General features: G+C 43.1%; 2 protein-coding genes and 2 long non-coding RNA genes across 7 annotated transcripts in view; 2 read left to right on the forward strand and 2 right to left on the reverse strand.

Moving 5' to 3' along the window:
• Positions 1 to 18,766, forward strand: part of EPHX1 (epoxide hydrolase 1) — a 37,355-nt gene extending 18,589 nt beyond the window's left edge. The window contains 9 exon segments of the mRNA XM_037405495.1: positions 645 to 872; positions 1,906 to 2,035; positions 2,529 to 2,743; positions 5,111 to 5,219; positions 6,181 to 6,306; positions 7,830 to 7,849; positions 7,852 to 7,929; positions 7,932 to 8,069; positions 14,720 to 18,766. Of these exon segments, the coding sequence (XP_037261392.1) occupies positions 645 to 872; positions 1,906 to 2,035; positions 2,529 to 2,743; positions 5,111 to 5,219; positions 6,181 to 6,306; positions 7,830 to 7,849; positions 7,852 to 7,929; positions 7,932 to 8,069; positions 14,720 to 14,739 (1,064 nt within the window). The 3' untranslated portion in view covers positions 14,740 to 18,766.
• Positions 18,767 to 18,791: 25 nt separating this feature from the next.
• The window catches only part of TMEM63A (transmembrane protein 63A), a 31,267-nt gene continuing 25,094 nt past the window's right edge, over positions 18,792 to 24,964 (reverse strand). For 2 of the 4 annotated variants that reach the window (XM_037405490.1, XM_037405491.1), the window contains 4 exons: positions 23,929 to 24,096; positions 20,951 to 21,066; positions 20,522 to 20,584; positions 18,792 to 19,913 (listed from right to left, as the gene is read on the reverse strand). In XM_037405490.1, coding sequence (XP_037261387.1) covers positions 19,743 to 19,913; positions 20,522 to 20,584; positions 20,951 to 21,066; positions 23,929 to 24,096 — 518 coding nt within the window. In that variant the 3' untranslated portion in view covers positions 18,792 to 19,742. Of the gene's footprint in view, positions 19,914 to 20,521; positions 20,585 to 20,950; positions 21,067 to 22,454; positions 24,097 to 24,964 lie in introns of those variants that run through there. The other 2 variants (XM_037405492.1, XM_037405494.1) reach the window with 2 other exon arrangements.
• Positions 20,529 to 22,741, forward strand: LOC119156103. The gene is made up of 3 exons (XR_005106971.1): positions 20,529 to 20,632; positions 20,752 to 20,914; positions 22,432 to 22,741. It is a non-coding gene; the product is annotated as an uncharacterized LOC119156103 (long non-coding RNA).
• On the reverse strand, positions 21,074 to 23,574 carry LOC119156104. The gene is made up of 3 exons (XR_005106972.1): positions 23,565 to 23,574; positions 22,344 to 22,347; positions 21,074 to 21,344 (listed from the first exon to the last, which is right to left on the reverse strand). It is a non-coding gene; the product is annotated as an uncharacterized LOC119156104 (long non-coding RNA).

A 24,964-nucleotide genomic window follows, 5' to 3' on the forward strand; every position in this document is an offset into this window, starting at 1 on the left:
CAGTTAAGATGTGTGACTTGATTACAGGAGGCCTCCGAGGCCATAGAATACTTACTGAAGGCTTTTAAAATTCCTTTTGCTGTAACATTGGGATCGAGGGCTGGAGACACAAGGCAGACATACTCAAATGGAAAGTAAGGCATGCATAAAACAAGGGAAGTGATTAACACCCCCAAACAGCTGCTAGCTATGATGGATTCCCTATCTCCCTATCAACTTCAAGTTGCAGTTGTATGCCTTCCAAGAGGAAAAAGCTGTGGCTGGCTGAAGCCTAGCCGGTGCCATATAGGGACATTTGGGTAAAATTTAAGGGCACTTGGACTAAATGATGTAATCATCGCTTCTGCCTTTAAGCTGTTTGAGTCACTGTGTTACCGTTAGTAGATTGCTTCACTTCTATGTCTTAATTTGCCAATTTATTTCAAAACAGAAATATGCCGACCTCATTTGGCTGCTGTGATGCTTAATTGCCCATTATGAAGTACTTTAAGGTCCTTGGGTAGATGGAGCCAGAGAAAAGTGCTGGGTGTTTGCATGCTCACCAAAAAAGGACTTCAGAAAAGATTTATTCATAAGAAGTTCTGTGATTAGTTTCAGTGTCATGGTAAATTTGGGCATGTAAATTAATTATTTTATTTTTACAGGCATTGATATCCATTTTGTTCACGTAAAGCCTCCTTGTTTGCCTGAAGGCCAGTCTGCAAAGCCATTATTAATGGTTCATGGTTGGCCTGGCTCATTTTACGAATTTTACAAAATTATCCCTCTCCTGACGGATCCTGCAAGCCATGGCCTCAGCGATGAGCACATTTTTGAAGTCATTTGCCCATCTATCCCCGGTTATGGTTTCTCAGAAGCACCCCACAAAAAAGGTATGATGAAAAGAAACTGAACTAACACAAGCCTAGTCTTGCAGTGAGATAGCCCGTTAGCAGAATGGTAACTCCTGGCACTTCATGTTTTGCCAGTGTAGAAACAAAGGTCCTGTGTGTCATGTGGAGAGTGGGAGATAGAGTGTGACTTCAGGTGACATCATTAATTAGTTTCAGGAACAATGTATAGATAATTTACAAAGGACTATAAAAAGTTATGAAGTGACAACTCATAAATTGTAACTGAGTCAATGAATTGTGTGTAGGTGAGCAGGAAGAGTAAAGTTAATTTGGTACTGTTGCTTTTGGGTGTTTTGAATCCATATTCAACAACATTATACAGGTAGGTGAGCAGCAACAGGTGGAACAAATCCACCCATGTATCCACTGGCAGGCTGCAGCCAAATACCTGCTCCTTCAGCTTGTGCTCTGAATTACACAGACACAAGCTGTAACAAATTGGAGCGAGGTAGTATTTAAAGTGATACTGAGTTTAGTATTCAAGTTATGTGTGCAGGTGAATGATGTGGGTAGGGCTGGTTTTGCTTTTCTCTACTTCCCTGGGTTTGATTTACGTGGTCAGCGTTCAGTGGAGAAGTGCGTTACTAAGTGGAAACTTGCAGTTTCCAACTTTCAGTAAGATGAGACTGTGCTCACAGCAGCCAAAATGGAAACACATTCCCTGGGCAGTGCTCAGTGGCCCCAGCAGGGCTCAGGAGTATGACCGCAGTTTACAGGGAGTCTGGCAACCCCTTGGTGGCACAAGTACATGGGCAACTGGTGGGGTTGGGAGAACACTAGTCTGCAGCAAAGGCTGGACATTGTCCTCATGGTTTCTGCTTGCTCTCTAGACCTTGTCTAGATGGTGTGACAAGGGCTTGCATGTAGTCCGTCAGATAGGCAAGGAAAAATGGATTTGTAGCTTTTTAGGAACTTTAATATTGCCTTTATGGGGAGAATAAATGCTGCATGGTTGGAAGTGTAGCTAGATTTAATGCAACAGCGTTTTTTCTTTTTCTTTTTTTTAATGCAGACTTTAATTCTGTAAGTGCCGCTTCTGTTTTTTACGAATTGATGCTCAGACTGGGATTCAACGAGTTCTATGCACAAGGTGGCGACTGGGGCTGGCTCATCTGCACCAATCTGGCCCAGATTGCTCCCACGTGAGTAGCCCTTTGCTAGACATGATTGGCACGCAAAACTGATTTATTCTTTGAATAGTTGTTTCTTTTGTGCATTTGAGAGCTCCTGTCCAAGTCCTTACAAGAGCACTGTGTAGTTTCTCTCTTCAGTGCTCAGTGTTAAGCAGTGATCCAAAATAACATACTTTAGTTCATACTATATACCTCTTCTATCAAACAGTTGTGCAGTAGTTTTATAATGACCTCACTGGGGTCTAGAGCGGGATAAGTACTGGTAACAAAAGGAGGATTTGTGGCTTAGCACCCAGGAGTGCGTGCTGATTACTGCCAGTTGCCCCATCGACTTGTAATTTTTGTGTGAAAAGCCACACTACGAAGTACAGTGAAGGTCATGATGTCATTGGCAGGTCGGAATTTAAGTATGTCCATTTTTGTTAATAAGATTTTAAATATAACAACTTTGAATCATGTTTTATCTGTGTTAACTTGGGGCTTTTTCTGTTCTTATTTTTAGCCATATGAAAGGTCTCCATTTAAATCTAGCCTCAGTCACGAACGTGGGTTTCACTCACCTGCTCTCCATTCTGCTGGGCTGCTATCTTCCAAGGCTTTTCGGTTTCCAGGATGAAGATGTGAGGCGGATGTTTCCCTTCTTGAAAAAAGGGCTCTACAGGATCTTGCTGGAGTCTGGCTACGCTCACATACAGGCTACAAAGCCTGATACTGTTGGTAAAACAAACAAAAAACCTTTTGAGCTCAGAATATTTAGTTTGTTCATTTTAGTTGTACTTTCATAGAAACAAAACGTATTGCTTAAAATATGCATAAAATCAGGGTTTTTTTTTCAGGGAAATTGAAGTAGGAAAGTTAGAAGTCCTAAAAGGTGGGCTCCTTTTCTGTATCCAAGTCAGAAAAGGTTACATCAGAAGCAGTAAATGTGCACGTCAAAATTGAGCATACTCTGAAGTGCCACTGACCTAATTTTCAGTTTTTGTAAATAAAATAGTTTTTTTAATACTTTTCCACTTCTGCCATCACTGGGGACTGTAATTCTATTTCTAATGCAGCTATGCTGAGAGCAAAAGGTAGTTTCTTCACAGAGAATGGTTCACATTCAAGTCAGGTCAACTACAAGAAACTTTTTTAGCTGTCTTAGCATGCAATATAGCTTATTTATAGAGATAAGTAATACCTGAAAAGTAAAATCAAATTTCATTCTCACTCATTGTTTGAATCATTTGCAGACTTCCAAAGAAAGTGTACCTGTGAATGTTCTTTCTAGGTGAGCTAGTCAGATTGCTTAACTACTTTAAGTATTTGAGTATTAAGTGTTTCTATTAAAAACATCTTTTGCAACTGAACAACTGAGTCAAGAATACTGAATTGAATATATTTTAGTTTAGTGCAGCGGCAGTTCACTCATGGGTTTTATTAAAAATGTACCTAAGGAAACTATTTTGTAACGATTTTCCATAAGCTTACCTACAGAAGCAGGTATATTCTTGAAACGTGTAGGCAAAATGATAATTTTACAGATTTAAAATAGTTTGCTTCCTTTTGAGTTTTGGTTTCTAAAAATTACTAGTCTCTAGTTCTTTTTGTGCTTTAAGAAAAGATGGGGGAGCTGAAAGATGCCTAGCCATGCTCCTTCTGCTGTGGTTTTCTGGCTGATTCTTGTCCCTCCCAGTAGTGTGTTGGTCTGTCAGAGCGGACTGCGCAGCCTGGGAACCTGCAGCCAGTCTTGGGAGCTGGGGCAGGAGCATTCCTGCAATTTCAAAGACAGAGGAGTGTGGCAGGTTCCCATAGGGAGAAAAACCCTCTGAAGATGGGAATGTAGCGTAGCTGGAAGCACAGCCATGGAGGCTTCCACAGTCCTCCTGAGACTTCTGGTGGTACAGGGTGGCTACCTTGCAAGCCGTCTTAAGCAAGAAAGTTGTCTCTGGATCTTTTTATATATATATATATATATATGCACACACACTGCTTTCTAATACACTCTTGTTTCAGAGCTGGCTTTCGATCCAACTGGCTTGCATGGATTTGATTTTACACTTATTATTTGGGAAACCTGCATGGAGTGTGGGTTCATTTTCAACCGACTGAAACAGGCAGCGCCTATATTCAAAGTAATGTTAGGATCAATATCAAATTTTCCTATTAGGTAAACCAATGTACTCTTTGTTCAGTAAGTATATGAGAACAGGCTGTTGCTTGTCTGCTTCTGCAGATCTGGAAAGCATGCTCAATAGAACTTTTTCAAACACTTGGTATTTCAGTTATCAGTATTAGTTGTTTGAAACAACTATCATGTTTAAGTAGCAATTACTGATGAAATTGTGCTAGCTGTAGTGTTAAGCATCTTTCAGGAAGGTTGGGTTGCATGGGTGGAACTTCAAATATACTGCTGTTCCTCAGGAAAAAAATTTTCTAAGGTTTTTCTGAGCAGTCGAGACAGTTTATGGTCCCCGTTATTTCACAGCATTAGGATGTATTAGCAGAGTTCCAGGTGCAGGTGTGTTTTTTCTGTCCAAGCAAAACAAACTATAGAAAGTATATTAAGCCTTGTTCTGCATGAAGGCAGCTGCCTATTGCTAATTCCAAAGATGGACCTTTTAGTAAAGCCTTGCTTTTCCTTAATGACTTTCTAATAATGCTTAAAATGTTTTTTGCTGTTACAGAATGGTGCAAATTCTCCTAGTCATGTGTAGGCATGTGGGGTTTGGCCCTGTAATGCTGTTTAATACATGACAACTTCCAGATTAATGGAAGCAAAACCCTACTTGGCACATAAAGCTTGATCTTATTAGCTTACAAGGAAAAAAAAAAAAGAAGAAATCCGATACTGTTACATCAGTTCAAAAAACATAGAGTGTGAGCTAATGCAGAGCCTGTTGGTTTGCAGATACTATCAGTTTATGACCCAACAATAAATGGCTCCAACTGATTCTATTATTTTATTTATTTATTTAAGAATGCAGCTGCTGGAACAGCTTTGTAAAGTTATCTATGCCATGTTGTAATGGGCTGCTTCTCTACCAGTCTGAGTTCAGTAGTTGGATATTGCAATTTTGGTTACATTTTTCTCCTCCTTTTCAGGCTGTGGTTTGAACGACTCTCCTGTAGGACTGGCTGCATACATCTTGGAGAAGTTTTCTACATGGACTGATCTGGAATTCCAGAATTTAGAGGATGGAGGACTAGAAAGGTAAGCGTTTCCTCTTACGCCATTCTGGATGAGGTGACTAAGGCCAGAGTCCCAGCAAAAGAAGTTTGTCTGAATGGATCGCCTCACAACTCACAGGGAGCCTGCCCGTAGCGGCCACAAATGGTGCAGCGCTGTACTACAGCGTGCACAGAAGCGAACAGGCCACGAAGGCTAATGTACTCCCTTCCCACTTTGATCTCCTAGAAGAGAGATACACCCTACAACTTTTGGGTAATAAATAGTGGCTTAGGTGGAAGAATTTCATTAGGACAGAAAAAAGTTTAACTACATTAAAGATGCTGGGAAACAGAACTCATGATTCATTTTAATACTAATACATAACTCTATGAATTTGCTTTAGGTTGATTGGTATTGTTTCATATACCTACCATTTGCTAACATTAGTGTGTGGCAGAAATCTGAGATAAAAATGCCCTTTGAAAATTGCTGAGGTTCCTGGTAGCAAAGGAGTGAATGGGCACGTTATGAAAAGGCCCAGTGACAGTGGATTTGAATATAATGTTTGCGCTGCATACAGCTAAAATTTGGTATGAAACATGCGCTGTTAACAGCACGTTGGTGTGATGGCTCTATTGAAAGCTCATGGTAGCATTTCAAATCACAGATGATAAATGGCACAAGCTCTTCTGCACCTACCCTCCCCATCCACAGACAGTACGACAGCTATGCTGGAGCATAAGATGCTCCTGGAGTCTGCCTTCCGTGTAGAGGTTAAAATGTCACTTCCCAGTTTGTGTCCACAAGCCTTTAATGTGCTTAATTGGTCACTGACAGACAGAGGGGGAGTAGCAGGCTTCACCTCTCAACTCTCTTCTTAACCAAGTTAACTGGTTTTTCCTATAACTTTTTTTTCTTACAACCAAACCAAAGTCAAGTCCCTGCTAAAGTAATACAAAATGTATTCAGTTCTAACTAAGCAACTCTAGGCTTACCCTTTCAGGAAGTTTAACCTGGATGATCTGCTCACCAATATCATGATCTACTGGGTGTCAGGCTGTATAGTCTCCTCAATGCGTTTCTACAAAGAAAATTTGAAGGAGGGGATAGGCACACAGAAACATGAAAGGTAAGTGGTTTTTTTTCTTTAAATATTTTGCCCTGAACTTAATTTCATGGTCGCAGGCAAGTTGCTTATGTCTTAGAGCTGCTGCAAGTTTCAGAAAGCTGAGAAAAAGCAACACTGTACTACGTTGTTCTTCTGCGGGACAGGTCTCTTAGTTGATGTACTGTGTTGTGCTTGGAAAACACGGTAATTAGGCAAGAATCCTGAACCATCAGTAAGGAGAACTGACTGGAGGCACTGCTTGAGGACACCCATCCATGGTGTATCCAACTAGGGAAAAGCACATCCAAGTATTCCAGATTTTACTGCAGTTACTAAATTAGCCTGTGAGTCATGCAGTCAGTTTTGTTTGTAGTTTATTTGGTTTGTAATTCTAGTACTTTTCTGGACACAGTTTGCCTAGTTTTGCAAAAGATTTAAGCCTTGCTTTTGGAAGAAACTTAAGTATACTGACAAACTGCGTAATTTGAAAGTAAGACTGATGTTCCTGCTGCGCAGACACTTAAGACAGCAGCTTGGCTGCATATACTTGTGTCAGCTTGAGTCTTAGCAAGGGCTTAAACCTGCCCTGAGTATCTGCACCACAGCTCACTGCTATGGTATTTATTTAGCTGTTGAAAATGATGCTCTGAGGAAGGTGACTCAGTTCTTGAAGCTGCTGTGGCTACACTGTGGGCAGTATCCTGCTCTGGTTCTGCCTACATGGGATGAGCTCTACGAGCTTCTGTGTGCCTAGAGGAAAGAGTCCTAAGTCCTATTGTAAAATTAGGCACCCTGTTTTCAGACTTCCAGTAGTTATATGCCCAACCAGTGTTTGTATCTGTATCTTAACATCTGTCACTTCTGACAAGGGGGCTTATGTGTATTGGACAAGTTAAACCTAGAAAATGTTGCCCTGTTTTGTAACAAGCACTGATCATTCCACTTTCAAAGATTACTTTTCCCCTCAAATCCAGTTGCTTCCCTACACTTACTATGGTGCAAAATGTTCTGTTGTGTGCATGCCTGCCAGTTAAAAGCAAGAGCTACTTTACAGGGTAAAGTCTCAAACTTGGGAAATGTTTCCTCTGAGCTAGTCTAGATTTACCTCTCCAGTATTCCTCTCCTCTCCTTCCCTGTTGCAGCAGATCAAGATAATTCTTCCCCTTTCCTCCAGTCGTTCTGCCAGGCTCGACAAGTTCTAGTTGTAATCTTCACTGTAAATCTCTCTCCGGCCCCTGTCAAATTGTGTTGCTTTCCCTCAATATATGACGTCTCAAGCGCTGAATGCCAGCAGGAGGAATACTTGATCCCCGCCACCTCCTTCTCAGTTTCCATGCTTCTCACTCTCATGCCCTGGATTCCTTGCAAAAATTGCCTTAATATCAATTTATGCAAAATATTATTTCTTTAGTTTTTCCTGGGTCGGGGAGTGTTGTCTAGCCTTCAAAGGTGAGAAGCTGGAAGTCAAATGTTAATTGCCTAACACAGCATACCCAAACTGTAAGTGTTTGAAAGATTAAAATTATTTTTTCTCCTCGCTTCAGGCTCACAGTACAAGTACCTACTGCATTGCCTCCTTCCCTAATGAAGTCATGCACACGCCCCAGGCTTGGGCCAGAAAGAAATACACCAACATAGTTTCCTTCCATTCATGCCTCGAGGTGGCCACTTCGCAGCTTTGGAGGAACCTGAACTTCTTGCTGAAGATATTTGCAATTTGGTTGGGAAAGTAGAGAAAGAGCAACTTTGGAGAAAGAAGAATAACTCCCCTAACAAACAGCAAGGTAACTGCTTACAGCCTAGCATATGTACCGCCTTACTAAGTCTACTGTAATCCATGTTAATTAGATCTTATTCCTTGACCAGTTGTGAGAGGACAGCAAGAAAAATGCAGTATATGATGAGATACTGCTGTGGGGACCTGATTTGGGGTGGCGTTTTGGGTTTTTTGCATTTAACTAGGCTGAGAAAGTAGCATGAAGATTACTGGTTATCTTTTCCCCTAAGCACCGACTTGTAAAAATCTGTTCTGTAGTACCCCAGCTCTTGCTTGAAATTGATAAGTGACCTTACAACTAGTAACAATTATACTGTTATTACTTACGAAAGGCTTTTTTTTCCCACAACAGCAGTAAAACTTGAGTTGGTGTAGATGTGAGATTGTCCACACAAAAAATAGCGAACAGCCTAGCAAGACCTAACTTGCATGAGTGCATTGGTTAATTGGCATTGACAATCCACAGTACCTTTAACTCGCCAGCTGGCTGCCTTTCTCTGCCAGCCTGGGCTGTGAAGCAGCTCCCCGGCTGGGGGGAGGCTTGAGCAACTGAAAGACACAGGCAGCTGTAGCTCGGACCAGGAGGGGTTGGGTAGGAGCAATTAGAGCCCAGGCTGCCTCTGCCCTGAATTTGTACTCTTAACTGAACATAGCCCTAGATAGGCTTGAGACGCTGCGGCTTTGCACCACTGCTTCTGCAGGGTATTGTAAATGCCTCATATAAAAGAATAAAAATAGATTAATTCAAATCAAAAGAAACTTGCAAACATGCATTAAAATTTTGAATAATTACCTGTGTGTTTCTTCAAAATTTTTTTATAACTGAGATTTTGCTTGGTGACAGCAAAGAGAAGCATCAATTCAGAACCTATTGATTCTGTACTGCATCTGTTACAAAGGTCAGATTGAAGGCAAAACTGCTCAACAAAAATTTTATTGAAGGGGCTGTATGTTTTGCCAGCAACAGTCCCTAGTGTGTGCAGTTGAGCTTCAAACATTCTTAAACTGTATCCAGATGACTGGTTTCAGTATGGTTTTGTTCTCCAGTCACTTCTGCTATACTTCCCTACCCCTGCAAGCACATGGAAATATAATCCACCAGTAACACTTGCATGGATTGGTATTATTTCACAATATTAATGGAAATGGAAGCTGTTAACTAAGTCACTCCAGCAGAGACCCGCTCCATCCCACAGGGCTTTAGACTCACAAATACCACGTAGCTTGTTTCACAGAAGGCAAGTCAGCACTCCTGCCAGGCACATTTGAATCTTAGTGCTCAAAGCGACCTGATACGCAATGACAGAAGATCATTAGGGCAGATGGGTTGTGGACCAGCCAGGATCAGCTTTCAGGGCAGGCAGGAGACCTCTCACTACCATTCCTCTTCCTTCTCTGCTTCTGCACCGGGCTGCAGTAGAGGAAGGCACAATAGTACTCAGGTCACCCTGCAAGATATGACTGCAGTGCTGTCTCGGACCGAGACAATTCAGAAAACCTGTACTTTAATTTTTTTAAAACAGCTAACTGCTTCCAGATCAGTAGTGAGTGCTAATTCTACATTTACTTTTAAGTGCTTTCATGTGCTCATTTGAAAAAATATTGTGTCGTTCAGCCCAGTCTGTTTTGAGCAGACAGGAAGAAAACAAACACAGAATGAGTCAAAACCAGACTCTTCCCAGAGAAGACCATCCCCAAGCTTGTTTCAGGTGCAGTATATTGACGAAAGGTGGTTTATTCAGGAGGAATCACCTCACCTCTGAAAACGCCAGCTGTTCACAGGCACCACTGTGCTCCCTCTTGCACAAGTCTTGATCTCTGGCCATTTGGGTTTGCTTTACCTCTCTCCCCTGTGTGGCCTTGTATTTCAGAGCTGGAGCTCATCCTCTCTCATCTTTAATGCACATGCGGACATCTGCTGCGGTGCTAGGGAACACCGCAGGGCTGATCTGACCAAACCCTCCCCCGGGGCTGGTCAGGCACCACGCAGATAAATAAGTGGGAAGGCAGTTTGCTATATGATACCTGCCGAACCCATTCTCAGATGCGAGTAGAAGGCTCAAAGTGTTTTCTCTCTCCCTTCCGGAGCGGATCTGCTTGAAGGGGCCCAGCCTCGATGAAACGCAGTGCATCGCGACTCCGTTTTGTGATCTTATGTTACAGCAGCTCATCCAGGCTCAGTCACCTGTGAGAGCTGGGTGAAAAACAACTGCCTGTAGAACCTTACTATTTTAAAATATGCATCACAGTGCTCTGCAATCTGAGACAATGATAACGAACAGAGGCAGTAAACGAGCATGTCCTTGCCCTGCTCTGCACACCAGGGAAGTGCACTTCAGCCTGCTACAAGCACGAGCTGTCCACACTGTCAGTTCTACTGAGTACAGGCGATAGGCGCTGAGACCCTAAATGCAGCACAAAAATGGGTTTCATTAGCTACTGTCTGAAAGGGAAAAAAATCTGGACCTAAAAGGTGTAACTTCAGAAGCTTAAAAATTATAATTAAACACTTGTTCTATAGCAAAGGTGTTCTGAATTCTGTTGTCACACTTCTCAAACCTTAAGCCCACAGCTATGAGCAGCTGTTGTTCATCACCTGCTTCTGCACACATGGATACAAAGATTCAGTAAAATACTATGACAATGTGAAAGAATATAAAATTCATCTATGTGCCAGCTGTAAAGCCAGCCATCAGTTCCCCTCCCCTTTTTCAAAATAATCATGTGTTTTTAGCAAAATGGAGCCAATCCCACTGCCTGTAGTGCAAAGTTTAATGCTAACGAAGTGTTTGTGGGCCAGTGACAGTATCTACACCTCTTCCTGCAAGGAGCAACTCTCCCACGAGCCTGGGCTTTGGATTTGATAACCAGCTTGAGTGAATCCAGACTCACTCCTGATGCACTCTAGTATCAGCTAATGGGCAATTCTTTGGTACAGTACTACAGCAAGCAGTACAAGATTCCGTCAGATAATCAAGGAATAGTTTTAACGCTTCTGTCAGCAAGTAACTGCATATCATGTTATTGCAATAGGCATAAGCAGTAAGAAAGGACTCCATGCTCCGTTATACTTGTTCTCATTTACGCGAGCCAGTAAGTCTCCTCTAACAAGGCCAAACGCGCTGCTGTCAGGCTGGCAGAGCTGTTTCTTGGGAATAAGGCTCTGAAAGAGTAGCTACGGCCTTCAGGAGAACCCAGAATCTGGCAGTGCTTTGACACTCAGAACACTTTGTTTTGCTTCAGAGCCATTTCTTGGTGAAGTTTCAAAGTTGCCCCAAAGCCTCTGCTCAAAGCAGCTGCTGTCTTAAAGCCATTCCTCCTTAAGTTGCTCCAAAACATGCATTCATCCCACTCCGAAACCAGAAGCAGCTGACCTAAATCCTGCTTTGTAATTAGCCACTTACAGCCCATGAAGAGCCTGGATAAGAGGTTCAGAACCACGGCGATGCCACTGAAAATAAGCAGAACTGACATTCTGCGACCCCCCCCCCCCCCCTCCCCCAGCTGAACTGCTTTGGAAAGCATCTGCTTCTGCTATGGAAAAACACTAGTAAGGTCATCAACTTCTCATACGCCTCCAGCTCAACTAACTCCCAGCTACAACCAACTTTGACTTCTGATTTTTAAACTACAAACCATAATGTCCTGAAAAATCCAAGCCACTAGATGTAGCCTTTGGACATCTCGCATGACTAAACAAGGCAAGACTTCACATACATTAAACAGGAAGAGTCAGGCATTACTCAGATTATGAATGGGGGAAAAAAACCGAATAGAAATCACACTTTCATACAAAAAAAAGGAAGTTAAACCATCATTTAGTGCAAAATAGAATCTGTTAAGTCTAGCATCACAGATCTAGATCCATAAGGGGCACTATTCATCACCACTGAATCAGCTAGAATTGCTTGGGAGCAAGGACTGATATGCTCAAGACAGTCAGTCAAATGTACATTCCGCTTTACAGCGGGTGCAATACATAACATGCATTAAACGAAGACATTTTTGTCTTTCTGAAAGAGGAATGGAAAGATCCTTCTGGATACCGTGGGAAGAGACAAGGAATAAATCCATATTGATTTCAGGGTAGCTTATTTTAAAAACACTGAGAAACGATGCCACTTGTTTTACTTGCTGTAATAGCACTTTATGGAACATAACTCACACTAAAACCGTTTTGCTTAGGATTAGTTTTCTTTCGTGGAAGAAATACCCTGTGCAGTGCCAGACAGCCCTGATGGTGTTATGGCAATGCTGCTAGAAGAATTAGCCCCATTACAATTGTCAGTTGTCTTCTGGAGAGCAGTATTTATAAACAGAGCTGTGCTGAGTGACAGCTCTTTCCCCTTGCTAGATGTAGTCCAAACACCAGTCTTCAAAATACCTTCCTAACTGGATTTTAAGGTGTTAAGGATGCTCATGCTCTCCCCGTGTTTAATAACCGAGTATGCCGTTTTGAGGGTAGGACAAACGATAAATGAGATTTAAGTGATGAGTTGCCATCTTCTTAAATGAGGGATAATCCCCCTTTGCAGCAATGGTTCAAACCAGTGCAGGTGATGAGCGCAGAGGGAGTACGGCACAGAGAACAGGGGAACGGAAACACGGGACGCCAGAACTAGACTCAACTACCCAGCTACCAACCAACCAACGTGACAAACTTCACCGTACGTGAAGACTGACTCACGACTGTCTCAACAGCACAAAAGAGGTGCAAGGAGGGAAACCAGCTGCTTCACCTTGCCCGTGCTGCCTGCCCCAGCAGCCACAAGGGGCCCAGCCTGCTGCCCGCAGCCCCCCCCCGCAGAGCCCTCCGAAGGCAAGGCTGAGCCAGGGGCGCTGGTTGCATCTGCAGTGGCTGCAGCCTGCTCTGGGCCCAGGGAAATGTGAAACTGCACCCTCAGCTCAGAAATTCCTGCCCCCACTGGTATCCCATGTCCAATGTGAAACCAGCTTTTGCCCATCCTGCTGATACTGGCTTCCCGGCAAACACTCCATCCTTCCTTCTCGGCACCACCCACCTGCTGTTGCTTCATTCCCAGTTGTCCACTGCACAAGAGCCCATGGGTATGTCCCACCCCGAGCTGTTCAGGTAAGCGGTGGATGTCCACGGCCCTCAGCCTTCCTCTGCAGAGGGGAAAGGCCCAGCCACGTCCTGCCCACCATGTCTGCACGGCCCCCCTCACTCACTGCCATGTCGTGAGCTCGGGCTGCAGCGCGGCTCCCGCCCAGCCCAAGCGGTCCCCCCTCGCTTTTGCACTACGGCCATCGCTGCCTTGTAGGATCTCATTGCTGCTCCCAGTGCGCCCACTAACCTTTCAGCTTCCCCACATGGAGCACAGCCTAAGAGCAGCTTTGTGGCCAGCGGTTCTTAAGCTCTTCTGCAACCAACCCTGCATTGCTGGGGTGGTTTTTTTATGTAAATACGCTTTTATCTTGAGTTCTAGGAATTCTTGCCCAGCTTCCAGGAAACTAAGGTCCACCCCTGCACTTTTGTCTCAATGGAAATTTTTTTTTTTTTTTTGCATCATCCCCAGTCTTTTGTAGCTGATAGCTATCAGAAGGCATTCTTAAAAGTTTCAGAGAAACAGACACAAAGAGGGATTAAGTACTAATCTCACACAAAGCAGAGGAAGAGCACTACAGAACACAGAGACAATTCTCCTAACTTCACCACTATGTATTTTCCCTTTTGAAGCCAAATAACAGAACTAATGGCTTAAATGATTCCTCTTAGAGGTGCACAACCGATTTGTTCCTCAATGTTTGCCCCTTTCTTCCTAGCAGATTCTGATTCCTGGTCTCAGAAGGGAATAAATCCTTTCTATTTTAGGAACAATTCTGAAGTTACAGATGTCAAATATAAAAAAGTAAGAAAACGCTACTCCATTCTCTAAAGCTAGAACCCTGTCATAAAAAAAAATTAAATGCCTGCAACCAAATTACAGTACTTATTAGCAATTCTTTGAATTGCTTCCTTTTTAATTTTCCTCTGTGGAGATTGCTGCTGGTTTTATTTCTCTATGTCTGTAGATGGAGCGGGGGAAAAAATACTGATAATTCGCCTTAGGAAAAAAAATATGTAGAATTCAAAAATAAGTTTTGACATGGAACATCCTCACTTGAAAGAAGCAACTTTGTCCTTCACGTTTCAGGAGAGCTGGCTGTAATAAAGCCAATTGATCTGAAAAGCCAAGCATAAACCACCACTGAACGCACAAAAGATTTTCTTACAGGAGGAAGGGGAGCTGTACACAAAAATACATCTTACATTCCCTCTGCTCTCAGTCTTCCTCCTGTGCTGGAACTTTTTTTTTTTTTTTAATAAACATCTGAGACGTGCAACAGATAGATACCTTTCAAAAACAGTCGCCCACTACAGTCACAAACTTTCACCCTTTTGTGCCACTACATAAAAACTGGAGGTTCACAACACAAGCAGTAGTGAGACAGCAACAAAATCTGGCTCCTGTTTTATTCAGGAGTACCTTATGACATACCATACATTAGATTTCTAGAACTCTATTTTAAACATCACTCTTTAAAGAGTGTCTTCATTAACTATTAACCAGCACTTTAAATTACATTGAACCACATTAACCACTGATTCTAGAAACAGATATGAAAACTTCCCTCTCTTCTTCTTGATATTTACAGTCCCACCCATTCCCACCTGAATATCACGTGCAGATCTACTAGAGAGCGTGCCAGGATATCAGATCTTGCAACTGCTGTCCTTGTGACTTCTCGGAAAAAGCTATCTTACTGCAACATCTACATCTACCCATCAGTTTACAGCCTGAAGTGCTTTAAGGCCCCAAAATGACACTATCGTATCTGTGTTATATCCCATGTGTCACGTATCTATCACATCTCAGGGAAACGGTAAGATGGGCTGAAGACCACCAGCTTTGTATCAGTAGACATTTCCAAACCAGACTGTAGTGGAAAGAGATCTCCATCCAGAACTGAAGCTGGACACATATCTGGCTTGTTAAGCTAGTGAAATTCTTATTTAACACAGAGAGTATTACTTTCCACTAGCCATAAAAGTTGGTCTTAAGGTGGGACTTTTAAAATCCATTCAAGAGAGAAGATCCAATACACATTACACCTGAACTCACCTAGGAAGGCAGGAAACAAGGTGCTACAGAAGGGAACAAACCCTCCCCCAGGAAAGCAACGTTTGCCTTCAACCAGGAGTCCAGCCACCCCGTAACGGAGACCGCAGGCTCCCTGCTGGAAGAGACTGGTAGCAGAGGCACACCAAGTAGGGAGCAGCAGCTTTGTATACTACCCCAGTTAATTCATGGGGCCACATCAGCTGTTTCATCGTAAGAATTAAAAGCTAATTATGGTACATGCAACAGAAAAGACAGCTGTTCTTGATACACGTTCTCTCCAAGCAACAAATGCTTACAGACTGCTGATAAAGAACAAGTGAAGATAACACTGGAGCTCTGCGTCCGAGCACACAAAAACTGGGAAGTTGCACTTGCTGCAGCTGGAGATGCTACAGCCTAACCAATAGGATGTCGGATACCAAGCAAGAGCCAGAAGTTAACCCAAGAACTGAAAAATTAAAAGGGAAGCATGTTCTGTTTTAATGACCCAGTCTTCTGTGTCTCTACATTTAGTCATTTCCTTTCTGCTTTGATCTGCCAGACAGCTGTCCTCAGAAAGAATGAACAACTTCTGTACCTCTGAAATCTCTGAAACAGGCATTTGCAGCTGTTACAGACAGGTGACAAGCAGAACCATTCAAGAAGTCTTGTCCAGATTAGACAGAGAAGGAATTTGCAAGATGACTTTAAAAAGACACACGTCCTCTTTGCAAGTTATGACCCTGGCCATCATTTGGAATTAAAAGTATGTATTTCCTTGCATTGTTGCAGTTTGGAGACAACAAAGCGTGTCTTTTCGTTGTACTCAAGGGACTTGGGTTTGTGTTAGTGACAGAAAAAGACCCCTCAGCCCCAAATCTTCCTGGGCCTCTTACCTCACTTTCGCCAAGAGCCAGGAGAACAACGCTGTGGTCTGCTGCTTCTAGGACAAGCCCACCTTCTTCAAATGCATAAAAGTGAAAGGCTTCCAAACACTAATAAATGTGTATCTCTGTATCACACACGAGAAATGCTAACAGCTGGAAGCTGTGTGGGTAAGCACAGTGGGGAACTGGATTTCTGTAAGACAGAAAGAACGTGGTCCAGTGCTACACTGAAGCATTTACAAACTTGGCCAGCGGTGAGATCTGCTTTGGCTCAGGACTCACACGGGAAAAGCCCAAAGGAAAACAAAGCGTGAATGTGTGTGCCTGATACAAATGAGAAATCAGTTGGGTGTTGAGGATGTGTTGTAATAGGGCAGGAGGTAAAACGGATTGGGCACAGAATAAGCTCTAACTGGCACAGAGCTAGGTCTATCTAAACAAGCCAGGTTTGGGGAGGTTGGGTGGGGTTTTTTGGTTGGGCTTTTTTTTTCTTGTTGTCTCAGCATACCATATAGCATTTTCTTCACCGTAGGAGAAAATGTATAGTGAAGTCTTTGCAGAAGTGTATGAAATTGTACAATATCGAATGGGCTCTGTTCTTTGACTTTTCCGAGGTTGTCCCCTCGGATGAGTCAGAGAATCCCGTCACAGACCGCGCTGCAGGGCTTACTCATGCCTGAGTGTCAGACTTGTCCAGGATTCACGTTCCACCAAAGCACTGCTGGTGGCGGCTGCTAGAATGCAAGCAAGGACCTAGCAAAGAGCGAGGTGGGGAGGAGGAGTTGTTCCAACTGAGCAATGCAAGGCAAGCAGCAGGCGCTGGATCTCAACAAATATGGCTTCTGGGAGCTACAATCAGTAACTCCAGCTGGGCCATTTGCTTAGGCTTCCTGCCAGAAGATTTATAAAAAGAACAGTAAAGAATGTGCAATGACTTTAAATATGAATTTCAAATACAGTGTAGCCAATATCCACATTTGTTGAGGCTTCCATCCCCCAGCTTTTCTCTAAGGCTCAGCGAGGAATGCAAGGAGTTTCTCCCGCTGATCTAATTTTATCCTCTCAGAGATATCCACCAGCATGAAGGAATGAATTAGAGCCAGTGCCGTTTCCTAATTACTTCCAGCTCTCAGAGACAGACCCAAAAGATACTAGGGCAGCAAGCACAACATAGCAAAGCTGATAAACCAGCTTTTAATTGGTGTGTGGCTATATATGGAGGTCTTGCGACATTTTCCTAATGGGTGATTCCAGCCTCTACTCAAACTAGTGCATGTCCTAGTATCAGACATTTCTACGAGTTTAACTGCAACAAAGGACAGCAGCAAACGAGAACAGCTGCCACATAAGTGAAATATGCAGGTGGTTTCTCCATTAGACATACGAAGTGGTTCCTCAAATGCCAGCAATGGCTATGTAGCAAGGTGCAACTTTCCATTACCTGCCAGGTTTTCCATATTCTGTATCTGAAGCACGTTGGCATGACTGGAGGGGCGTTTATTGAAGAGCTGGCCCTATCTGTAACGAACCTGTGCCAGCCACAAGGAGCTTCATTACCAAGGTTCGGCAGCCTTCCCAGCACAAAAAGGAAATCCAATCACCAAGAGGTTTTGTCTTTGAGATATCAACATACAGAACCTCACAGTGAATATCCAAAGTCACTCACTCAAAAATGTTACACCACAGAGCATAAAAATTCTGCAGTGCCAACCACTATAAGCAGCTCAGGTGTGGTGGTAGCTGAATCATTTGATTCCTCAATTAGTATACGTAAGTGTCCACTATTTCTGCAGAAAACTGTACAAGGTGGGGTACAGCAGCGAGAAATGAGTTAGAACGATCACAGACTTCTGATCCAATTAATACAACAGGCTCCACCTCCTCCCCTTGTCCTCACATCCACGTGAGACCCTCAGGAGAGAGTATAAAATGTGGAGTCTGCTGGGTGTTGTTTTCTCTTGGTTTGAATAGCAATCTTAAATGGCAGTTTGTATTCAGTGTACGCACCTAGTAATATTTTTTTTTTCAGAGTACAACTCTAGTAATACCATGATTACTAAAAAAATTACAATGTACATACCACCTCTAGTAATACCACAACTGCTAAAATCAAAATACTTACCCCCCCCCCGCCCCAACCCTCTGACTAAACCGTAACACTGATGCGATAGTATAAAAGAAGCCTGACACAAATCCATGCCCCCCCACTAGACAAGGCTCCTCACTTGCCTCCTAAGAGCCAGGAGTTAGGTGCACTTCCAGCCAGCAGGACAGGCTCCTCCTCGGGGTTATCAGAGCGCTGCAGGCTCCTTCACGCAGCGGGGCAGGTCTCCCACTCAACGTTCTTCCAGAGTGCTGGTCTTAGGAAGCTGGACGCAGGCCTGCAAGACACTGAACATCTGCACACACTTTATGGCGCAAATTCTACTCCAGTCCCAAGATGTTGCTGCTTCACAGACATGCTAGAAACAGCCAAAAATCAGGAATTAACAATTTAACTACTAACAGGCAAACAGAGGGCTTGGGAGGGCCAAAACCTTCCCTACCCAAAGTTCACCAAGATTCATCCCCTAGGGAAATATACAAGTATTCAAATCTCTTGTGGGATGTACTGTCATTCCAAGCCTCATGGCAGTGCTCTTATGAACAGCTCATGACACTGACCATGCTGTGAGGCAGCTAGCAAAGGAACTGTTTCAATATAAAGAAAAAAATAAAATCAATCAAGACAGCCCAAAATTTCTCCAAACTCAGTGTTTTATTGCTTCATGATCATTAGTTACACTTTGACATGATGTACCTTTGAATAAATTGGCACCTACTACATAATTTAAAAACTTACTATCTTACAGCTCATATCATCTGTAGAGAAAACCCAGAGATCTGGCGTTTTGACCCAAGATTAAAAGAAAGATAAAATGTTTGTATCCTTTATTGTTGGCAGGTGAACTTTCATTGTGGAAGGCCCTTAAAAATAGTGAACAGAAACTAGCAACCTATAAACGCCCTCCAAAAAATACATAAAAACAGTATTAAATTAATCATTCCCTTCTTTACCCCAGCCTTTTTGCTTTGGTACTTTTAGTACCCAAGTGCACAGTAACTCCTTCACCTCTTTTAAAGAAAAAAGTAACATGACCAAGTCTCTGCTCTTGTCACCCAAAGTAGTCAGTATAGAGTCCCACACACCAGTCTCAGCGCCCACGCAAACAGCATTTTCATCTAAAGTGACATTGCTTCAGGATTTAACACACCAAGTGATTGATAAATACTAAAGGGTTTGCTGGTTTGGGGGTTTTTTGTTTGGGTTTTTTTTTAAATATTTATTTTGAATAAATAAATGACAGCTGTAATAGCTCCATGTGCTTTGGTTACCAGTTACCTATATGCAGCATAAGTTATCTTCATAAGGCAAGTGATGAGATAGCATAAGTAAAGTCCCTGAGGATCAGCATCTCTGTGTTCAACATGTTTGCTTCACAACGTGTGTAGACAGCCCGGAAAACAACCGGTCCCAAGGCATCTGCTTTTTAATCTCCGAGCACAGCTGCAGACCACACAATGAATTATTTCTGTACCTCTCCTGTAGGCAGGAACATGGAAATAAAACAGAATACTCAGGTGGTGGTGAGGGGAATTCGTTCTCCTAATCCCGAACCAAGCGCTCCACCTTGTGTTAGTCCTTGGCGTTCAAAGCGAGCCTCCCGCTGCCTGCTCGATAACGGCAGGTCCCGCAGAATAGCTTACGATTCCTTCTGCCGGGGAGCAAGCGGTGTCCATGGTGCCGTATGACTGCTGCTCCTTGTGGGCAAGCACCGTCCTTTCTGTAGAAGGAGAACGCAAAACTCGGGGGACGTACATCTGAAATCACAAGCGTTAAGGATTTTACTGGTCTGTCAAAGTATAACGTTGGGATAATTCACCCAGGATAATTTTTCCCCTTGCCACTCTTCTTTTCATCCATTTCCCGTTCTTCACCTTAACACCTAAGGCCTTTTACACCCTCACAGAGGCCTTCTGGTGCAACATTCACTCGCCTGTACTTGCAGACTGTGGCACAAAGGCCTCTATTTGTCTCTTACTCCTACGTCCCTTCCAGTGACGCGGCAGGTAGGACCTGCTACACACATCACAACTTTCAAAGTCACAAAGCAGTGGCAACTGACTGCATTTGGCAGCTGTCCAGATGTGAGGATGTGCCTGGTGTAAACCCCAGAACACAGTTGTACAGAGCTGCTAGAAGTAGCGCGTCTCAACTACTCCCAAAACATCAGCTGGAGGTACTTCTGGAACACCACCTGGGACGGTCAGGGAGCCCAGCTGCAGAACTCTGGTCCCACGCGCATACGGGAAGCCCCACAGGTTCATCCAAACTAATATGTCCTACACAAGCTCTTTGGTAAGCAGGGTGAGAAACCAAGTTTTTTCTAGGAAATGTAAGAGAATATTAGTAACTCTTAACTTCTTACAGAAGATGTTGGGATGGCTGGTACATCAGCGTCATTTCCTCTTTCACCTTGCGTGTCTTCTACCTGTAAGCAGTAACAGGTGGGGAAAGGAGAAGAGACGATATCAAATTGGTAAGTCAAAACAATACACGGAGACTGTAAGCACCCAAAAACCTGCAGAGACAGATCTCTGTGCAGTGCCGGTACTCTCTCCTCCAATCCTCTTCCATACTTCCTCCTCTCAAATTCAGCTCCTGCTAACACTGACAGACTTCCCACTGTGCCAGGCAGTCCACCTCTGCCATCAGCCCTCTCCAGCTGTCTCACCCAGAACGAACCTCTGTGAGCAGACGTTGCTAGCGAGAAGGCACCAACAACCCGCCAGGAATAGCTGGTGCTACATCAAGCACACAGGTAGGTGCTGAAAGGTGTTGGGTATCCATCGCTTACCTTGTAATTCAGTGGACTCAGGTACTTGAAACAGCCAAAACAAGTGTAAGCCAAGCAAATAATAATTGTGATGTTGACAACTAGGAAGGTAAACATGGTTGTAGGTGCTTTAAAGCCTAGAAAAATATCCAGAGAATACAATATAAGAATTATATATACATATATACATAGCAGGAAAAAAACCCCAAATTTTTATTTATCTTTCCCATTTTCAGAAGCCTGTGGGTTGTTGGGTTTTTTTGTCCTTAGAGGACTGGGCATGCTACAAACTGGAGAACTTCATGATGCACAAAGCTCCTTGACTGGTAAAACTGCTGAAGAAGCTGTTTTCCTAGCTTCCTGAAAGGCCAAGAAGGGCGGCTGCAGATACACAAGACTCAGAGGGATGCTTCGCCTCCTCCCTCCATCACCTGTTTTGGACCCACTTCTAAAATACTTCCATTAACTATCTGTGAAATTTAACACAGAGAGCGCATCTATTAATTATGATGATGGCACCAAACTAGATGGCTTGCAAACAACCCAAAGGGTAAAAAAAAAAAAAATTAAATAGTCAAAATTATCTTGACAGATTAGGTGACCCCACCCTTTTTCAAGAGGAAAAACAAAACCCGAGAAATAAACAGTAAGATGAAATCGTATTTAGAAAACTGTAAATAACTACAATTTGGAAGGAAAAACAAATTGTAGGTATGAGAGATAACAAGCCTGTTGCACTACAGAATACAAGTGACGAGTACAAGCTGCAAAGCAGTCAATAGTGTGATGCTATCACAAAACACGGGAAGAGAAAGAAAAAAGGCAAGTCTCTGGTACCTACACCAAATAATTTGGTGCTACTGAGCCTTCAACTTGAGCAGCCTTGTCTGTGTAGGACATCACAATAAAACGTGGACAGAATTGGGGGGAATTCAAGGGAAAGGAACAAGAGAAGAAACCTAGTAAAGATGAACTAAGCTGAAAGGTAACGCGGGGGGAAAGCGAGAACTATAGGAAAGGATACAGTAGCAGCCTCTAGTATGGAAAAAGTTATAATGATTACAGTGACTTATTCTCCAGGTCTACTGGGAAATATTCTGGAAAAAATAATCTCACATCAAAGATGCTGTAAATAAGATTGGGGGGGAGGGGGCGCGCAGAGCAAAAAAACCACAAAACCTAGCCGTTTCCAAGCTTCTTCAGTCAAAAGAGGCAACACTGATCCTCAAATATTTTTGTGGTAACCCCAGCACATGCAGTGGCACAGAACAGAGAAGTTTTACTTTTTGGCAGCAAGCCCTGCACAGATCCATTAATGAGGGAAAAAGCCCCTGAGAACAGGGGTAGCAGTCCTTCCAGCCTTACATTAATATAACGAATGAGAAAAGAGCAAATTATCACTGTACTCTGCAACCAGACTGAAATATCCATACCAGGCAAACTATACAAACCAATGACTAAGCAATTGAGTTATACACGCCATAAACTGATTTATTTTGCAGATAAGGAAGCAGAGCACGCTGCCGCCTTCTTCCTTCTCTTTGGAACAAGAAGCAGCAATGAAATCAATGGCAATGAAATCAAAACCTCAAGTTCCTAGCTCTCGGGCTCCTACCACTTGGCTAGACTGCCCTGTGCACCGACAAATCACTGAACACCAGCCGGCGAGGACCCCAGAGGATCATCTACACTGACAGAGCCAACCACGGCAATCCAGCCGGTATTTCCATTACTGAGGTCTGTGACAAATGATGGTTTTGCCACAGATGCAGAACCAGAAAACATTACTATAAAGATTTAGTTTTTACTGCACCAGATTTTCCTTCAGAATGTTTTTTAAAGAGGCGTATCAATTGCTGTGTGTTTGGAGTCGATTCTTCTAAAGTGTGCTCTAGAAATTCTGCTGTTATTTTAGAGGACATAGATTTGTTGGTTGTAAAGACAGCTCTCCAAACACAAGAAAAAACCCAAGCTCTCGAACACACAAGTAATGCAGGGACATCTGCTCAAATCCAACGACAGCCTGAAGCAACAGTTCCAAGTGCCTCTTACCTCCACGGGAAACTACCGCTAAAGTTAGATGACAGTCTGCCAACATCTTTTTTACTACTGGTATGCTAGAAAAACACAATGCAATTTGTCATCAGCGCTGCAAAAGCAGAGAAGAGGGCAAAATACAGTTAGATACCAAGGGCTTCCTTCCCAAGAAGGGAAGCTCGACTACTTCCAGCATCGCCAGTATCCCCGTTCCGTGCCAAATGCTTCCTCCTCCACAGATAAAAAGCCATAAGCTATCGCCTACCTCTTCTGATGTCAAAGCTGTCAGTACACCACAGCCAATACTATCAATGCTAAGGATTTGCAAAATACAGAACATCGCTATTCTTAAAATAGATTACACACAAACCCCGAGTTTTTAAATCACAATATGGGGAGGAGAGTCACCACCTCACCGCAGCCTTCCATGTAAAGTCTGACAGATGATGCAGAACACAGGTCTTACTAGCATTAGCCAACATTAAGGTTTTTTCTAAATGACAGCTGTACAACAGAGGCAGGAGCCAACTCATCCAGGCAAATTAAACTTATGCACAGACTACACAAATGCAGGTACTGAAGCCAGAAACCATCTTACTAGGAAGAGCTAATTCTGAATAGATTTTTGTTTTATTTAATGATCTTTACTGTCTTGTCACTCCACAGTCCAAGTGGTCAATTCAAACTCTACAGATTTAGGGAACACACAATCTGTAAAATTAAAAAATATGAAGCTCCATGCTGGCAGTTTTAAGTTAACGTATCAGCTGTCTCCATCAGAGTATCTTATGCAAACTTGAGTACGCTGCAAATGGTGTATAATTCACTGCCACAGGTAACTACGATGACTGCCCATCTATGGAAGCAAAACTAAAAGCCCACAGAGCCTATGAAACTCATCATTTAAGTAAGTTGGCAAGAGAGCTTGGAGCAGCTTCTAGGTGGAAAAAGGCAATACTTACCTAGCCGCAGAAATGAGAAAAAATAGAGCCAGAAAAGGCAGAGAATTGGAGCTGCGAGGGCCTGATTCACAGCTGCAAAGTGCATCTTCTTCTCCAGCTTGGCAGGGAGATACGCATAGTAAAGGTTGTAACGGTCAACCATGTGCTTCAGGAGTATGTATATTAAACCTGGAAGGAAAAAATGGGAGAGCCAAGGACAGTGTGTTGAAAACTCGATAAAAAGCAGCAATTCTGCGAGATCTACACTAACCAAGTGACTGAAAATCTAGACACCAATGGTGGATACAGCCCAAATATGAAAAATATGAACAGGGTACAGCTCCGTGACAGCAGCCTGCTCCTAAGGTTGTTGCATCCCCAGCCCAAGACCCCTGGGGTCTTCCCATCCCTCCCCCTCTCCACACACTTCTTTGCAGCACCACCCGTGCTCCCTGAGAGAACCCCGAGCTCCCTCCTAGCACTGGCACATGAGGCCAAGCCAACAGGGAAGACCTGGTAACCGCTCTACCACCGTACTGGCAAGGAAGAAAGGTCTAGCAGGGCTTAACGCCTCCCTCTCAGCCTTCAACAGATTCATGACAATTTCAAGTCAGCTATTTCTTATCCCAAAAAAAAGCCAGTTACTGCTGTGAAGGCTATGAATTGCAACAGCTCTGGTATGCAGCAGCACATTCGGATATTTACAACTACACACAAAATACAAATAAATATAAAGTACATTGTAAAAAAAAATAAATTGGACACATTCTCCTAATAATAAGGTTGTTGATTAAAACCAGTTCAGAACAGTATCTAATTTAGCTAATTATATATGTTCTATCTAGCTCTCTAAAGTTTTGGACTGGAAAAGGAAAACACCGACTATATAAAATAATTTAGTACTACTTATGCCTGATAAACAGGTTTCCAGAGTGGAAATATCTGTAGCTGCTGAAATGATTCTTTATGTATAATTCTTACGACAGTCCAGAATCTCTGTGAACGAAAGATGCAATAAAATAAGACTTAGTTCCTGTCAGTTACTAAAGACAGACAA

Source organism: Falco rusticolus, chromosome 12, assembly GCF_015220075.1.
Source record: "Falco rusticolus isolate bFalRus1 chromosome 12, bFalRus1.pri, whole genome shotgun sequence".
Taxonomy (NCBI): domain Eukaryota; kingdom Metazoa; phylum Chordata; class Aves; order Falconiformes; family Falconidae; genus Falco; species Falco rusticolus.